The sequence below is a fragment of the Atractosteus spatula genome, chromosome 2 (assembly GCF_055471065.1).
Source record: "Atractosteus spatula isolate fAtrSpa1 chromosome 2, fAtrSpa1.hap1, whole genome shotgun sequence".
NCBI classification, from domain to species: Eukaryota; Metazoa; Chordata; class Actinopteri; order Semionotiformes; family Lepisosteidae; genus Atractosteus; species Atractosteus spatula.
The window spans coordinates 58,013,593-58,031,547 of record NC_142707.1 but is presented as its reverse complement, the minus strand read 5'-3'; the positions used below and the strand labels follow the sequence as shown (position 1 = coordinate 58,031,547).

At 36.4% G+C, this 17,955-nt stretch overlaps 1 protein-coding gene across 3 annotated transcripts in view; it reads left to right on the top strand.

Moving 5' to 3' along the window:
* Positions 1-3,416: 3,416 nt before the first annotated feature.
* prkg3 (protein kinase cGMP-dependent 3) overlaps positions 3,417-17,955 on the top strand; it is a 27,743-nt gene continuing 13,204 nt past the window's right edge. Inside the window, exons 1-11 of one of the 3 annotated variants that reach the window (XM_088935174.1) lie at positions 3,417-3,490; positions 7,716-7,813; positions 9,175-9,237; positions 10,667-10,802; positions 11,517-11,683; positions 12,309-12,422; positions 13,369-13,474; positions 14,808-14,871; positions 15,464-15,541; positions 16,484-16,572; positions 17,509-17,574. In XM_088935174.1, the coding sequence (XP_088791300.1) occupies positions 7,726-7,813; positions 9,175-9,237; positions 10,667-10,802; positions 11,517-11,683; positions 12,309-12,422; positions 13,369-13,474; positions 14,808-14,871; positions 15,464-15,541; positions 16,484-16,572; positions 17,509-17,574 (971 nt within the window). In that variant the 5' untranslated portion in view covers positions 3,417-3,490; positions 7,716-7,725. Of the gene's footprint in view, positions 3,491-7,149; positions 7,276-7,492; positions 7,814-9,174; positions 9,238-10,666; positions 10,803-11,516; positions 11,684-12,308; positions 12,423-13,368; positions 13,475-14,807; positions 14,872-15,463; positions 15,542-16,483; positions 16,573-17,508; positions 17,575-17,955 lie in introns of those variants that run through there. The other 2 variants (XM_088935164.1, XM_088935154.1) reach the window with 2 other exon arrangements.

The following is a 17,955-nucleotide window of genomic DNA, read 5'->3' as shown; positions in this document are numbered from 1 at the left end:
AGCTTCTTCCTCCTGCTGGTGCATGTCTGCTGTGGAGTTCTGCCTGCTTCCTGCTTAGTGCCCAGGGAATCTGGTGATAGCAAGGGGTAATTAAAGCAGTCCTAAAAGTTTTATGAGGAGCTTAGAGAATAAAGAGGATTAGGAGAAGGGAGCAGCTTGAAGGAGCAAAGGTCAACTATTATCTTTTCCTTTAATCACTGTTGGCTGATTAGCATTTAAACAAGCTCCTGCACTGACTAAAGAGGCACTTGACATTATTGCAGTTTTCATTACAGTAAATGCACCAAAAGCAGCATTCCCAACTATGTTGTGTATGCTCCCTATATAATCTTATTTCCTGGTGTTACCCAGGTGCAAAGCCATCAAGTTGATAAAGGGTCGGAGAGAAAAGTGACAGAAATTATTCTGTCTGTGAGTCCTCAAAGGCAAAAAAATATTCCTGTACATATTGTTTTGTACAAACTTGGTAAGTGGTTGAATTGCCATGTCCACCATATCTATATATATACCTTTTCTCTGTCTTCATACAGGCTTATAGTACCCTCCAGATTTCTTATGAAAAAGAAACAAAAACAGTAGAATTACTTATGGTTTGGATAATTTGTCACAAAACTTCTAATAATGTTAGACTTTAATCAAAATAGCATTGCACAGAACAAAGTCATGTATGTCATCAATAATTGAATTCCAGAAAACCAGTGGGTCACATTTTTGCACACCCTAACCTGTCCTTTAAATAAAATACTGCAAAAATAAGGTGATGCACATAAAACATTCTGTAGTTGCATGCATCATCACAATTTTGGTCAGAGAGCTTATCGAAGACTACAGGCAAGTAGTCATTGACTTCCAGATGTTGAGGGACAAGAATATGAGGAAGGTTTTATTTAGAAGCACTGTCACATCTGTGCAGGTATCCTTTGCCAAGCCTTCTTGTCCTCATCCATGTAATGGAGTTTATAATTTTCACATCTGAAGTGCCAGAATAAATAACACACTAAAGGAGGCATCTAGAATTCCTGCCAAGAAGAATTGACAATAAACTAATTACAGTGGTGTGAATACAGAAAATGTGACCCCCCCCACTCTTAGTTCACTGAAATCTCTTATACTTTATAACAAGTATGAATTTCTCTGTGCAGTGCTATTAAGATTACTGTATAACATTTTAAAGGTATTTTTAGGAACTATATTTAAGCAAAGAACATTATTCATCATTTAAATATTGCTGTTATTTGATCAGTGATATTAATCAATTTGGAGGACACTACTGAGAGAGATTAAAAATGCAACATTTTAACATTTGTAATTACTCACCTATGCCAGGTGCTGGTAGGATTCCTGAGAAAACAACTAATTTAATTGACTAAACAACTGATAGATATAAAATGGTCTAATAAAATCCTAATCTACCAATTTAGAATATAGCAATGGAGTATTTCAAAGAAATATTTGTAGTGATGACGAGTGGATGGGCAATATTATTTTTTAGCATTTTTAATACCTGTCAGGATATACAGTGACATACAGGTGTTGTCACTCCCTTTAAATGATGTCATATTTAGTGGAATTACAAAAGATATCTGCACATTCTAAGTGAATATGTTTAATCAAAACTTCACTGATTCAAACTGATCACTTGTATGGGTGAAATAAGAAAAGTCAAAAACATGCTGCAATGTAAAATCAAAATAAACTGATTCCATGCCTATGCTTAAATATGCCTAAATTAGTTCACATACACAAATTACTTTGTATGACTAATCACATGATTAGTTGAATGGCTTCTGTGTGCAATAATAAGCGTGGACATGATTTCAGCATGTTTTTAAAACATCTCAGTGATAAAACCAGAAAAAGGCACAGAGACAGCAAGTACTGTATCAACCAGCAGCTAGACACTACCTATACTGTATCAAACTGTCCCTCCAAAATTAAGGAACCAAACAGGCAAGAAGAAAACTCTCTTTGGGATACTGCTGTGAGGCTTGTAGTGACAGCTAACTGACTTCAATGAATAACAAGAAAGAAAATGTCCATGAATTAACAATACCCCTGTGACTCCCCAGAATTGAAAAAAAAAACATCTCAATCATGGAATTTGTACTAAGCATTTAGGCGATACTGCAAACATGTCATAAAAGGTTCTGTGGAAACAAAATTGTAACTTTTATGTCTGCATGCAAATCATGATGTCTGGAGCAAACCCAACATAGTGCATGTTGTTGGTAGCATTATGTTATGAGGCTGCTTCTCACTTGCAGCAGCTAAGAAGTTTGTCAAAATTGACAGGGAAATAGGTGGAGCAAAGTACAGGCAAATGTTAAAAAGCATAACCTTCTTTAGCCTGCTAGAGACTTAAAAGTGGGCCAAAAATTCACCTCTTGGAAGAAAATGGGTCAATGGGCTTGATAAGAAAGGGAATGCTCTGGAGTGGCAAGACTTGAAATTTGCTGTCCATTCACGATCCCCAATCAGTCTGACAAAGACAGAGCAAGTTTGCAAAGAAGAATGGACAATGATTGCACCATCCCAGTGAAGAAAGCTGGTAGAGATGTATCCAAAAAGACCGAAATTCCCTTCAAAGGTGTCCACCAAGAGCTCTGTGAATACTTATGCAAGCAACATATTTTAGTTTTTAATTTTTCTTCAGCCCAGTTTTCTCCTCAAGTCCAAAGACATACTGGTAGGTTAGTTGTTTGATGGGAAAATTGGTCCTTGTGTGAGCGTGTGCATGTTTGTGTTTGCCCTATGTAGAATTGGCATCCTGTTTAGGGTGTATCCTGCCTTGTGCCTATTGTTTGATGGGATACGTTCCAGCTCCCCAGCGACCCTGTATTGGATAAAGTGGATGAGTGGAGATAAATAAACATATTGTGATTTGAAAGCATCACACCTGGGATTTCTACTTTGACTTAATTCCTTCATAATCATTCAGGTTCATTTTGAAGATTAGCACAACATCTATACTGTATATCTAATGTATGTATTTATATTATTTTCAGACTATCAAAATGCAATTCACATTCATCTTAATGGTGAGATCAAAATTTAGCCTTGTCCTAAAAGGGGAACTCCACCTTGTGCATTACCTTATGTGTCTGGCTCCCACCTTCACAAGAATGCCACTAAGGTGAGGAGCCCAGATCAAAGGCATCAGAAAGAGCTTACCCCTCCCACCTCATGCTAAAGGAGGAAACAAACCTGAGGGAAGCTGGTTAATGTTTCATTTTAGTCAAGTGCATGCTGCGATAGAGGAGGCAGACCGGATGAGCCTCAGGGACACATACAGTAGGCACACTGGGAGAGAGATTATGTGCGGATAAGACATATTGTTTTGCCTTCTTGTGCTGCCAGCAGATTTCAAGAACTACACCTTTACCTGTCCACAAGGAAGCACAAGCTCTAAGGATTCAGTTGATTCTTTGTTCTGCTGTAGTGTGAAAACCCCAGATTCTCTTCCTAACAGTAAGCCTCTCCACTGAGCTGGGTGAGTTAAGACTCTTGCCTCAATAGATTTCTTGGATTAAAGTCCAAAGGTGTGCTGTACAGGCAGAGCAGCTAGTCAGACAGCAGCTAAGCATGAGTACTCTATCACAGCATAGAATTTCTTCTTTGCTAATGAGTAAATGTTCTTTTATGTTAAAATATAATTTGGCATCATGGCAAATGATATCAAAATTCTAAAGAATGATTCTTTCTTTTTTTATTACAAAATATGTTAGGAGCATTTTGATGTGTTCACCTGATATTTTTAGGCTGCTTTTTAAGCGTTTCATCAAGAGCATATTGTTTTTCATTTATTTGCAAAAAAGTCTTTGAAGTTTGGTATTATGTTTTAAAGTGGTTTTAGTGTTCAATTATAATTTGAAGAATATACTGTACCTGTACATAACAAATTAATTCAACATTTTAATTGATTTATCTCCTTCTTTACCCGGGGGTTTGATGTTTATTAGTATGATTATTAAGTGCCTTTAAGTAATTTATATATCTGGTATTTTTGTTGACAATTAGTTATAATAAAAAAAAAACTTCCATGTAATTCTTTACACCCTGAAAGATCCTGTGATTTTTTTATGTGAAAAATCTATGGAAATAAAGGGACATGGTTTGTACTATTATAAAAGCAAGTACAGTGTTAGTACATTTACCCATTTATAAATATTTTCTTGAATTTCTTTCACATCCTTACATCATTCAGCTTAAAATAAAAACTACACTGAAATGTTTTATATCACTTTACCTCATGTTACTATTATATAAATGACATTTCATTTAAGAGTAACAGGCACCTTGATTAGTGTCTTTAATTAATCTCCAGGCTTGTGTGGATGAATCTATATCATGGAAACCATTTGCAAATAATGAAAAAATAAGGGCATTTTGCATTGTAATCCATTCATACTGTAAATAAATCTAGCTTGACAATGTTACAGTGATGTTTGGCAAGTGATGGGATACTTGCCTAAAACACAGCATGGTTTGTTGTGGCAAATATTGGACTTAACTGACCCAAGCCAAAGTTAAACCAAAGAAACTTGTGGTTTTAAACCAGCCTTTGGCAACAATGGTTGATTAAACCAGAAATATGATGTTTACTGTCAGAAATACCAAAGAAATGCTTAGTTTTCAAGTATGAAGCAAGCCACACTGTTGATACTTATCTGCAAGCAAACAAAAAGAACAGATCTGGGCTCCCTAGAACTTTAGATCATACTTGGGCTAAGGGAGGAGGATATTTCAATCAGTGTCTACTGTATTCTGAAGTGGGCATTTACACTATTCAACACTAAATACATAATAGATACATAATCTATGCTGTCTGTTTTTTACATATATACTGTAACTGCTATTGACTCTTAATAAAATATTGTAATGCTTATTGATCACTGTATCACTGCAGTGTCCAGAGTCAACAAACAAAATTGGCACAAGCTCAGCAGCAAATTGAAACACAATGATTATTGCATTGCACGTGTGTCACATGATATCTCAGTTCTGGGCCAAAAAATAGCAGCCTGCTAAAATAACAAATCTCAAAATATTTCATTGTGGGCACATGGCACCTGGTGAAAGAGATGCTGTCTTACAAATGCCTCTCTAGCTGTTTTAAATTTAACAAAAGTCACAATATACTGTACTTATTAACATTAGTTGTACAGTATGAATATTTATATTCTATTAACCTGTTCTTATGTAGTCAAATTAATTCTTATATACTGAAGTTATTAAGTTGAAATATTAATATAATCTCAGCAATTTTAATTAATTGTTTATTGTTGTAAAGAGTAATACGCTTCAATTAGGGAATCAGCGGGTGGCACAGTGGTGCAGTGCTTAGCATTGCTGCCTTGCTGTGCTGGGGCCCTAGTTTCAGAGGCCTAGAGTGCTATCTGTGTGAGGTTTGCATTTTTATACTGTATATATTATACCAATTTTATATTGGTATTTAGATTTCGATTTTATGTACTGTTATATATTATACCAGTTTATATATCTGTGCCATTTATATCAAGCAGCCCACAGCTGTTTACTTTTGAAATTAATATATTTTGAAAATGAAAATGAAAATAATGAAAATTATATTCAGAAAGGCATTTTCTTTCCTTTACATTTAAGATTTTTACATTACTTTTAGCTCCAGTTATAAAATTTAATGTTATTGAGGTACTGTACTTCTAGTGTAGGTTTAGCTCAACTTTAAAAAAAACAAAACTTCTCATGGACTGCCTGTGAGACATTTGCTCTCGACCTGAAACAACGCTCTGAAGCAACATTTGTTAAGGCCATTACAGTTATTGTGAATGTTGAAAAGTCATGCTGTTGTACTGCACAAGACAGTTTCACAAATTGCAATGCAATAATCTATTAACATTACTAATCTTCACCACTCTTTATTAATGCAATATAATATATACTGAGAACCACTTAAAACACAACAATTGTATTCATTTCAATATGTTTTGTTGTATTCGGCAAATACTGTAGATGACATTCGTTGTTATACTATGTTCAGTGCTACTAAATCTAAATTATACAGAAATTGTAATATTCTTCCAAGGAAGGAAAAAAAAGATTAATAACCTCATTAAATAGACTTTATAATTGCAGATTTATGTCAGTATTCTCTGACACCTCTGTATCATGGCATTTCTCTGTTGACAGGAGTGTGTCAATATTCCTAATTGCAATCCCAGCAGTTTCCACAGTATTCATTATTCATAGAGAGCAAGGAGTCATACTGAGTCAAACTCTGAGTGTTTCTACAATAAGACTAGTAATTGTATAGCTTTGTTATGGCTTATGAACTGACTAATACATCTTTACATCGTGTAAATAATAAAAGTAATATTTAAATATCAGGTAAGTTACAATATTATGTGTGACACAATCACCAACATAAATGGCAAATTTGAGATTTATGTCTATATGTCTGAGAGCAAATATTGCAATGGGTTAGGTGTGGGGACAGAGTTAAAAGTAAGAAATATAAATAAAAACCATTATTTAGATCCATTATTTCTTATGGAGAAAACTTACAATCCATTTCAGTTCCTAAAAATCTCACTCCTACTTTCACTTTTTCCACCAAAAAATGACAAAAAAACCCAATAACAACTAACATTCATACTGTGGTTACTGGTAATAAAAACAACACTGTTTAACTAGTTACACATCATTAATCATACTTAAGTACATCACAGTACTGTACAGTATCCACTGCATTTGCTTTTTGTGTAATTACAAACACACTCACATTTTACAACCCCTATTGTCAGGGACTGAATGTCACATGCATTTTCTTTGTTTTTCCCAATAAAAGTAACAAAGTATTAACCTGGTGATGAATGTGAAATAAACAGATATTTATAATAATACAGAATTACAAAATATGCAACATTTCACAACTATGTATGGATATTTACAATACTGTGAGTATCAGAGCCCTGTCTTCCACAGACATGGAAACACAGAACTGTACCCGTCGACAGAGGCACAAAACGCATTACTGTACTAAACAAGTGGGACTATGCAAAATTACCTTAGCTTGGTGGATAAGTAAGAAATCTGAATTTCCACAAAATAATACAACACGTGGAGCTTATTAATCCCATTAAATCAACATTTGATCTCTTTAGTGCATGGATTGTCTGGACAAGTTAAGGTCTTTTGGTCCATTAAAGTAAGTGCTCTTTCCTTTCTTTCTTATTTCTCCTTATGTTCTTAATGTAAGAGTGGCTGCAGCAACTATTCCATAGGTATGACTTTAATGTAAGTAATACTTTACGTCAAATCTACTACTTTAGTAAAAAAAAGATCAATATTCATTGGAGACTCTTACCATTGGCTTCATATATCTGGATTAGCAATATTAACTGGATTGCCTAGTGTGATTTCAGGTGAAAATATTTTAGAGAATGCCTAATGGCCTCTTTGGAACGTTTGCAAGCCTCCTTACACAGAATGGAAACACCTTTTCCACATAAAGCAGGCCAGAAAATCTCTCATCTCTTTTATTGTAATTTATAGCATATATTATAGATTTCAAAGACATGAAGGAGCCTGAAATCTCTATGTTCCAAATTCAAAGACCCCCATGGTTCCTGTTGATGGGAATTTTTGTTTGTTTGGTATTCTTTCAATATGAATGAAGCACAGGAATCGCCAATGTTAATGAGAGCCTTCTGATGCTCAGCAATGTTCGATTACAGATTCCGAGCCATGGAGGCACAGCTTCGGGATCTGAGGTTACAGCTGGAAAGGCAATGCATGCAGAACAAACAGCTGCAGATCCAGAATCAGGAGCTGGGTAAGACAGAACAAAATCCTTGAAACCCTAGTGTTACGGCGAGTATAACGAACCCTGTGCAGGTCTTTGACGGAGTCCGAGGTGAACGAGTCCGAGAGGGGCGAGGCAGGAGAGTAGTCGATCGACCCAGCCGTAGTCGAGTCCAGAGAGGAGAGCTAGGCAAACGAATCCAAGAAGGACGAGACGAAAGAATGGTCGAAATGTACAAGCTGGAAAGAAGTCCGATAGGCAAGGTCCAAGAGTGCAAGATGTCAAAGGTTGTAAGTAACGAGAGCTCAGGAGGCAGAACGATTCCTAATACTGAGCCGTGAACAAGGTGAGCAGAGGGTTTAAGTAAGATAAGATCACTTTATTAGCCATACACAATTTCTTGCATTAGGAATTCATCTTTTCACATACCCCAGCTTGTTCTCCATGAGATACAGACAGGGAGAGAAGCTTGGTGTCAGAGCACAGGGTCAGCCATTGTACAGCACCCCTGGAGCAGTTGGGGTTAAGGGCCTTGCTCAGGGACCTAACAGAGTAGGATTCCTCTGCCAGCCGCAGGTTTTGAACCAGCAACCTTCCAGCGACAGGTGCAGATCCTTAGCCACAGTGCCATTGCTCTGCATAGTGAGGGAAGGGGGTGTGGTGTGGTAATTGGGTAATGGGAGTTAATTAGGGCTAGCTGCGCTCGCAACACCTAGTTTCATTTTGGTGCAACATGAGTGGAACAATTGGATTTGACCTCTGTGAACTCAGTGATCTTCTCTTCCCACACAGTGCAGACCCTCTGTTTTCAGTAATTTTCTGTCTTTGAGTTCTGGTTAAAATCAAATTTTAAAATCAGTCTTAGGCCATTGGCACAATGGCAGTAACCTAACATCTGCAGTACCAAAACAAGAAATATAACAAGAAACCTGATATTGATATGCATTGTGAACTGTGAAATATTTGCCCTTAACTAAAGTAGCTTCCTGCACGGAATATTTTTTTATTTAGATGGGCTTGGTTTGAACAGATAAAGAAATTCTAAATAAAAACTAAATTGCAACTATATTCCCAGTTTTATTTTTCAGTCAGGTTTTAATTTATTTTAATTGATAATGATGATACTTATTACAATGTAATTGGGCAAAGTGCTAGTTAATATTCATACCCAAACTTCATTGTATTCACCGATGTTTGGTTTTTGGGGAGATGTACAGTAAACATCACTGTTAGGTTTACAGCAAAGTCTATAAAAAGTTAGAGGGCCACAATAATAAAAAGAAGCCCAATGAAACACAATATGCATATGCTGTGCTATTCATATGATGCTTTTAATCAAGCAATTATACACAGTTTAAATACACTTTTTCATAATTGTTCTATTCCCTTAGAGAAACGACTTCAAGAAAAGGAAAAACAGGTTAAGGACTTACAGACCCGTTTTGATGACCTGGGTGAGGATTTTTAACTGTATCTGGATTTGTGCTTGATGTATGCGCTGAACTTGTGGGGTTTTATATTGTAACGCGACGGGATCGGGGAGGATCAAGACAGGAATTCAAGCTCTCGTTAAATGAGAACACGGTGCTTTATTAATAATCGGATGTGCGTCCGGTACAGCAACCACAACAAGGGGAGAAAGAGAGAGAGAAACAGCTCTGCAACATATTGGGGTCAATTCGGGTAAAGTTACACAGTTATAGGGCGGAAATGGGGTACATGTATAAAAGGGGTGCAAAGCCAGGGAAACTACATAGTTTAGGAGCAGACATAGTTTGAGGGAATTTTCCTCAATTCTTTGCGGAATGGTGACGTTTCATGTTCTAGTCAAAGCGGAGAGAATTTACTAGGGAGAATAAAATATTCAAGCATTATGTAATGGTTCTTGGGGTTTCTGCTCTTGCCGCTCCTGCCCTGGCAGTTCGCCCCTCACTGCCTAGGCTCGAACCCCGGTCTCCGGTGTCACGCAACGGAAATTGCCAGCTGAGCAAAAGACAAACTCCCCTAACCCAGCCGGCTGAGATCCCTCTTATACGCAGGGGTATATTTGTTACAATTAGTACAATTTAACTTTTTTTAGTTTTAAAACTTATTATATTTTATGTAAAAACAACCTTTTATTGGGCTACTTTAAATTCATTCTGTATGTATTCTTGGTACGAAGTTTTGACATAAAGCTTTTATTTCGTCACCTGATTTTGACTGATGAATATTCGTTTACCTGCAGTGTATTTTATTCACGGAATATTTAATAGTACACGTATTTAATAGTATAAAGCTTTGATGTATTGCAAAGTTTACCTTGTTTAGTTTAGTTGAATGAATGCGTTATGTTCCTCGAACTGTCATTTTTGTACTGGGGCAGACGACGAAAGTAGTAGTACAAAGCTTTTAATAAACAGAGAATGGTATTGCCAAGTTTTCCTTAGTTTACTTTGCCCGTTTTGAGTCGAGCCTGCTCAACGTGAATAAACACGATGTGTCACTACCTTTGTGCAGGAATAGATCAGATGAAATTCAATTTCAATTCAATTGCGAACGGAGAATGAAAAACTTAAAAAAATTATCTGCCGACACGCACTTAGCCACAGGAAAACACGTACTGTACAGTATCAACTACAGACAGCATTTTGACCCTAAGCCATGTAACCAGTGAGTTCTGTCCCATTTTGTCCCGAGATTGTCCCATTAACCTTTTTATAACGATGCGCCCTCGAATACTCGCGCACTTGCGCTATGTCACAGAAGTGCGAACTTGGAGGAAGGGCTTACAACTCAGTAGAAGAATTGGGACACGGCATGCCTGTCTTAATGAACCTAACAAAAAAATCAGAACTGAAAACTAGCAGTGTCCTGTCTCTCATGACTCCCATGTATACCCAGCCATAGATCATCAGCAAGGGCGAGCCAGCGTGAACAATGAGCCACAGGTGCTGAAGAGCCGCACAGCAGCCATCGCTCCTGAACCACTTCCAGAGGACTGGGAGCCCACCGAGCACAAAAACCATAAAACAATCAGGTACTGAACACACCCACAGAAAGAAAATATGACACAGACAAGAAAATGTAGTTTTGTGTCTTTTTCTTGTGAAACATACGGATTGAAACCTTGATAGAACCAAATATTTACAAACAGCATTTTCATTCACTTATGCTACCATCCCAAAAAAAGTCATTTGGAAATAAAGTTTGTTTCTCTGACTCACACATCTACTGTACTTGCCTTTGAATTTTGGTTTAGTACAAGCTTACTACACAGTACATTAATTTACTTTACATTTGAGTGACTAATTTCAATACCATACAGCAGCAATTCATAATTGTGCAAGAGTCACAAAGCATTGAAAAACTTGATTTACAATTTGTAAAACAGAATAACATACAGTACATACCTGTCCTACAGAATATACTGTATGAATACAGGTTTTAAGTTTAAATTTCTGTTGGTAATAAAACTGAATTGATCCCATAGTCATAAAATATATATTTGACAAAGAATGATCAGTTATTAGATGTTAATAAAACCACAGCAGAAGCTGTTGTTTTAAGTATTAAAATGATTGATGAATTTTGTCTTTTTCCTACAGTATATATTGTAAACCTTATCAAATTTTAAAGTAAAAACCCATAATTTATTTCACTAAAACAAAAATAGAGTAGACTTTACTTTATATGTACCTTTTTTTAAATCAATTTCTCTTCAAATATATCTTTTTCTCATTTCTGCCCTAAGTGAAACCAGCCAGATTATAAAGGCCATCCACCAAAATGACTTCCTGCACCGCCTGAATGATGATCAGATCGCGATGATGCTGGACTGTCTGTTGCCTGCTGAACGGAGCCGGGGAGAAGTTGTTATCGTAGAGGGTTCTGAGGGGAATACCATGTACATTGTTGCAGGTATACATGTGTATTTTCAAATGAAACTTTGGCGCAGGGGTTAACTGACTCACAGTTCTGGGGCCAAGGGTTCAACGCCAGACCTGGGGTGCTATCTGCATGGAGTTTGTATGTTCTCCCCTTATTTGTGAGGGTTTCCTCTAGGTTCCTGTTTCCTCCCACAGTCCAAAGACATACTGGTAGGTTAACAGGCTTCTAGAAAACTGGCCCAGGTGTGAGTGTGTGCTTGTTTGTGTCTCTGTGTGCTCTATAATGGACTGGTGTGCTTAGCTGCCTTGTGCCCATTGTTTGCCGGATTTGGCTCTGGCTCCCCACGATCCTGTACTGGATAAAGTGGTTAGAAAATGGATGGATGTCCTTATACAGTAAATTATGGTGAGTTCATGTGACATCCCTCATGCCTGGTACTTATTCGGAGCTATTATGGTATGTGCATTTGATTAACATCAGTTTCTCTGTGATAGAGCTTTTATGTATTCTACAGAAATACAGGGTAGCCGAAAATATTAATCTCTGTATCAAAGCTCGTTATTTATCCTGTATTCCAGTACAAGTGCTGCAGGTGCTGCAGTCCTACAATACGTCTGTCTGAGATTTGCTAATGCTTGTGTGCTGCTGTTCTCAGCTGGCGAACTGGAAGTGACCCAGGCAGGTCGGCACTTGAGGACACTGACCTCTGGAGATGTCTTTGGAGAGCTGGCCATCCTGTACAACTGCAAACGCACGGCTACAGTCAGAGGTGATGCCAGGCACATACTGTATATTCATCTGTACATCCTGTTCAACAATATTAATTTTAGTTTCCAAATCTCTCCTTCAAAGTAATGTCCTGAGAAAGGGAGGTGTGACGAGACAGATAGAATAGGAATGTGATGCAATTTCAGGTAAGCATCACAAGCAGCTTGTTTAAACGCTCATTTTCCGTAGAGCGAGTGACTGCATTTATACACCCTAAGTGTAATATCTCAACTCAGAAGATTTAGTGGGAGGATAAAGCATGAAGACTGCAAATATGGGGCTTCTGTGCCTTCATTAAGAAAATAAGCTTGAACGTAATCATGAAAAGTTAAAGTAAAAATACAAGTGACACATTACAAGAAGATTAGTTCTTGGAAGCAATCTACAGTATGTACAAAGTTCAACGTATGTACAAAGTAGTGTAATTGAACAGACATACTGTATACTGTGGCAGTGTCAGAGATAAAGGCAACAGGTGATACCTTTACATTTAAAAGACTTCATAAATAATCATGGAGGAATGCACTAACAGTAGCCAACTACACCACCCTGTGTTTCTAATTAAATGATACTCTGCAGTCTTAAATACAATTTTACCAACAAGGTTTAATGTCCAAGCCAGACTTCATCAATATTATATTAATTATTTTTATTATTGTATTTATCTGACAAATGTAATCCTGGTTAAAATGTGGAGGAAGGTCAAATTTGTAAGATTTCTTTGGAAGCACATACAATTTAAACCTTTCTTTTGTTCTTAAGTAAAATAATAAAGCCAATCCCCCCATGATTTTTCCTAGCTTCTGCCTTATGTCGGTTACCTTTTAAATCTGATACCCAATTAGCTGGCAACTAAAGTTAGTAAAGAAAATATAAAGGCATTCATGTCCTTTGCTCTTGCAGCACGTGTGTCAAATTACCTTCCATTTCCCTTTCTCTTATTACAGCTATCACAGACATCCGACTGTGGTGTATTGACAGGCAGACATATCGAATGATTATGACCAACAAGTCAAAACGGAAAAGGGAGCAAATTATGGGTTTTTTAAAGATGTAAGTGTGTGTGTGAAGAGAAACATTATTGATACTGTACTGATATTGATATTGAAATGATATTCTCAATACAGTAGCATATTTTTGAGAGTTACTGTGAAACATATTCCATTTTTGTGTTTTTGTCTCGTTAAGGAGCATGTGGCTATAAGATCTCAGCCCTCAAGAATTTGAGAGAGAATTGCAAATGCAAATGAAAATAATAAACCTTAAGCACTGAAAAGCAAAGTTTTTTTTTCTATTGTTATGGACTACCTGTATAATGTTAAAACATAAGCTTTCGCTTTACAATTTTGTGGAATCTAATGGCACAGTCTATAAAGATTAGTATTGGCAAGTCCTCAGAATGGTGTTGTCAATATAATAATCTTTTTCCTAAAATATTTTTCATCAGATTATAATGTTGGCTTTGGTGTTTACTACATGAGCTGTTGATGAACGTGCAAACCTTGTGTCATTGGCTCCTACAGACACAGCAATTGTAGACACCATATTGGTTGCTAAGTAGCCAAACTTTGTATACTTTGGGATTCACAAGCTTTGTAATATTCCAAGTTATTGTTCTACCAATAAAACCACTCAATCATAGCACAAGATGGGTTCTATAAACCAGGGATTTCATTTTGGACCTGAGCTGTAATCTTACCTGTACCCAGGACTCACCCAGTCCAGGTGTGCTGGATTTGAAAGGACTTGTGTCAGAGAAGAAATCTTAGATTTCCCAGTCATCTCTGGAGTTTTCCAGGCAGCAAGTCTGCAGCTCCATCATTTAGATATTCATCATACATCAAATTGTTATCTGTTCTCTTGCTAGAAACTATAGGTCCTGCAGAAAATATCAGGTGAATTTGGAAATACCACAAATCTCAAATTTTGGAAATACAATACAGTAGGTATTTTGAAAAAAAGTGTGCACAACCCTCATTCACTATGCTGGTCTGAGAGTTTTAGCAGTGAATCTAGGCGATTAACATTTGCCAGTTCCAAATTTATAAAATAATTAACAATAAATTTTAAATAATATCGTACTTTAAAATACAGTTCTACCCTTATTAAGGGTAACACAGTATTACAGAGGATGCTGTTATTTACACTGTTTACATAACATAGGGTGCCTGCACACTTTTTCACCTAAATACAATTGGTAATATGTTTTTACTGCCTATGGATATTTATTTCATTATGTTTGTTCTTTGCCCAAACGTTTACATGGCCTCATTATGCACAAAGTGTGTGCACACCATTACCCGTAATTCTAACAGTAAGCTGTACAGAATAAATATAATGTTACAGAAATTGAGATAAAAGCATCTCTCCCTGTGACTTCCTGCAGAGCCCGAACTCTGAAGGACCTAAGTGATGCACAGCTCTCAAAAATAATTGATTCCATGGAAGAGGTTTGTGCTCTGGTCTTATTTGCTTTCTCTTCTGAACACACTGTGGTGCCAATCCCCACCTCAATAATTTACTCACAATGCTGATTCAATGGCCGGAATGTGGAAGGCCACTGTAATATTCATCAATAGTAAAATCTTGTTTTTGTGGGGTCCTGCTGTGTACCAGCATTTCAAATGAAACAGAAAAGGCCTTATTTTTTATTTAATGTTACTTTGTTGCTACATTGTCATTTTCAACTTTGTAATATCCAAACAAAAAAGTTGGAAACACACATCTGACGTTCTGTCATTCAGAAAGACTGAATGTTTCACACTGAAGATTCAAATTTGCCCTAAAAGCATTTTCAATATTAATGGTCTTTATTTTTTGATGACTATTGCATTTAAGCTTTGATCTCACTTCTGCATTAACATACAGTATTTAGCACAGTCACCATTTATCGTTTACTCGGAGTGAAAATGGACAAACTTTACATGTGTTTAATACATGACTACAAAAATAGTCCTGCCAAAAATAGCTGAAAAATGTTAAAAACAAGATTGTTGATCTTCTTTACATATACAGTTTGTGTATGTTTTTGTTTTTTTCCAGTGTAAATTCCAAAATAATGAGGTTATTGTCCGAGAAGGAACAGAGGGCAATACATTTTATATCATTCTGAAAGGAGAGGTATGTGTTCAGTTTATTAATTGTATGTTTTAGACACACTGTTAATCCAAAGAAGAAAATAGTTCATATGGATAATAAAAGTTTGTTTTTTGTCTGAATTCAGACTTTTATTGAAAAAGGTAGCAAAAGTTGCAACAGTAAATGAGACAAGTGTGTCCATCAAAATGCAGCACTATAGAACATTTGCTTAAAAATGCATCTTTTTCATCATCTTGACTTTTGTGAACCAAGGCTCTCTGACTGCCTTTGTGAACTTGGATCTGTTGTCAAAAATGTAAAAGGATTTAACAAAATTCAGATTTTTCTAGAAATGCTTTATTAAATGGATACAAATTCTAACACCTGGGCAGGTTGCCATGGCAACTATCTTTAACAGGACTTCTTGGTAAAAGGACACACAACAGCTCTAAAGTTAAAACAAATTGTACTTTATTTGTAGTGAGGGAAAAACAGTGCAAACTGCAAACAAAACTTATTTTTAATTGTCCTCTCAAGACATGTTGCTGTGCAGCTAAACTGATTAAGGGCAGGCAACAAACCGCCCCCCATCCCAAAGTATCAGTCTCAAAACGCATTTTAAATGTGCCCATGGATTGCTTCCTTGCTCCCTTCACTTCTGGTGCAGCGCTTATCAGAGGCTCTGTTTTATTTCTAGAGAGCAGAGCTTGATGGAATCTGATGCTTCCTGGTTTCTGAATGTCACCTGACCAATTGCCTTCTTCCAATTGTTCAAGTGACATGAGATGGCTGGTCATTCCCAAATAGGGAATCTTGTCTCCACCTGCTCTTATGATGTATACAATGTCATTTGTCAGTCTCGCAAGTCAAGTTTTGCATGTACAGCACTTCTCACTACTTCTGCTTTTTTCTCTAATTATTGCTATAAACCTAGATCTGAAAGTATTGTTTCACCTGTGTTCTCTTGCAATATTTGTGTTTCAGGTGCAAGTGACAAAAATGGTGAATGGGCAACAGAAGGAGATCCGGATAATGGGAAAAGGGGAGCACTTTGGGGAACTAGCTTTAATACGGTAATGTCAGGTGGTACAGTATGCAACATTACCCTGCTTACAGTACTGTACATGTGTTATTGAACATTGCCTGGAAATGGCAGAGCCGAAGCCCTCCCATACATTTAAAATCACAAAAAGAAGCAGTTTTAAATCATGCTTTTATTCTAAATATCACTAGCCTTTCAAAATACTTATTTTTATGCTGTGTGTTAAATCTGTCTATTTGTTTGAACCTGCAAGAGTGGGCTTACAGTAGTGCTGGCCCTCATTGCCCCTGGGAAATGCATTTCTTATCGTTGTCGAGATTTCTTTTTCTTCCTCTTGTCCTTGTTTGGGTGACCGAGTCTAAAGGGACAGCCTTTGTCCCTTTCTTTCTTTCCTATGTGCTCTGTGTATAGCATATTTCAGACTGTTCTATTCTGTTGAAAATTCTAGATATTTCAGTGAAATTAGTTTGTTTGCTCCAAATTGCCACCACCAGTCCATTTTGTTTCTATCTGCTATCCAACAGCAATATCCCATGTCAAAAACCACAAATCTCAAAAACACAAACACCCTTCACACTGCGGTTGTTTAGTCCTTAGGGCTCATGTTAATAAAAATGTAGGAACATTTTCGTAATAATATTTTAATCATGGCATTTCATAATTACTATTCATTGCATGATGTTTCTACATCACTACTACATTATGGCAAAGGTGGAATTCTGTAGTCTTGATGTCTACAGTATAGAAAACAATGCAGAATTGTGAAACATTTCTTAGGCCTCATTTTCTGTAAGGTGAAAAACACTTATAACAGATTAAACATTTTATCACTTAGAAATTCTGATTTTGATATATACATTATTCCATAATAGAAAGACATTGAGTTGGTCTTTATTGCTTAGATTTAGTTTCTTCAAATATGGGCATATAATGTAAATAATTATATTTAATTTTCTTCTGTTTTCAGTGAAATTTGCAGAACTGCAACATGCACTGCAGTGGGATCTGTCACATGTATTTCCATCGATAAAGAGTAAGTTAATGTTTTATACTTGCCTTTGAGGTGAATTAAGTTTTAATTAAAATGATAAAATACTTTAGTTAAGAACAAACATACAGTATACCTGTTTTATCAGAAAGCTATATTTTGTGTCCATAACTTCACTCACAATTAAAAGCCATCATTTGGTGCTAGATTTATTATAGATTAATCAAGCCCTTAAAATTATTGGACTTGATAATCAAAAAGGACATCCCATTATCAAAGCCGAAGCTTGGAAATAGTCCTTCTGAAAGTGAGTTAGAGACCAATTCGATTGATTTGTTATTGTTGAACAATTATGAATCAGTAGTACTACATGAAGCACTGTCATTAAATTTAAACCCCATTTTGTGGACATTGCAATTGTTATGA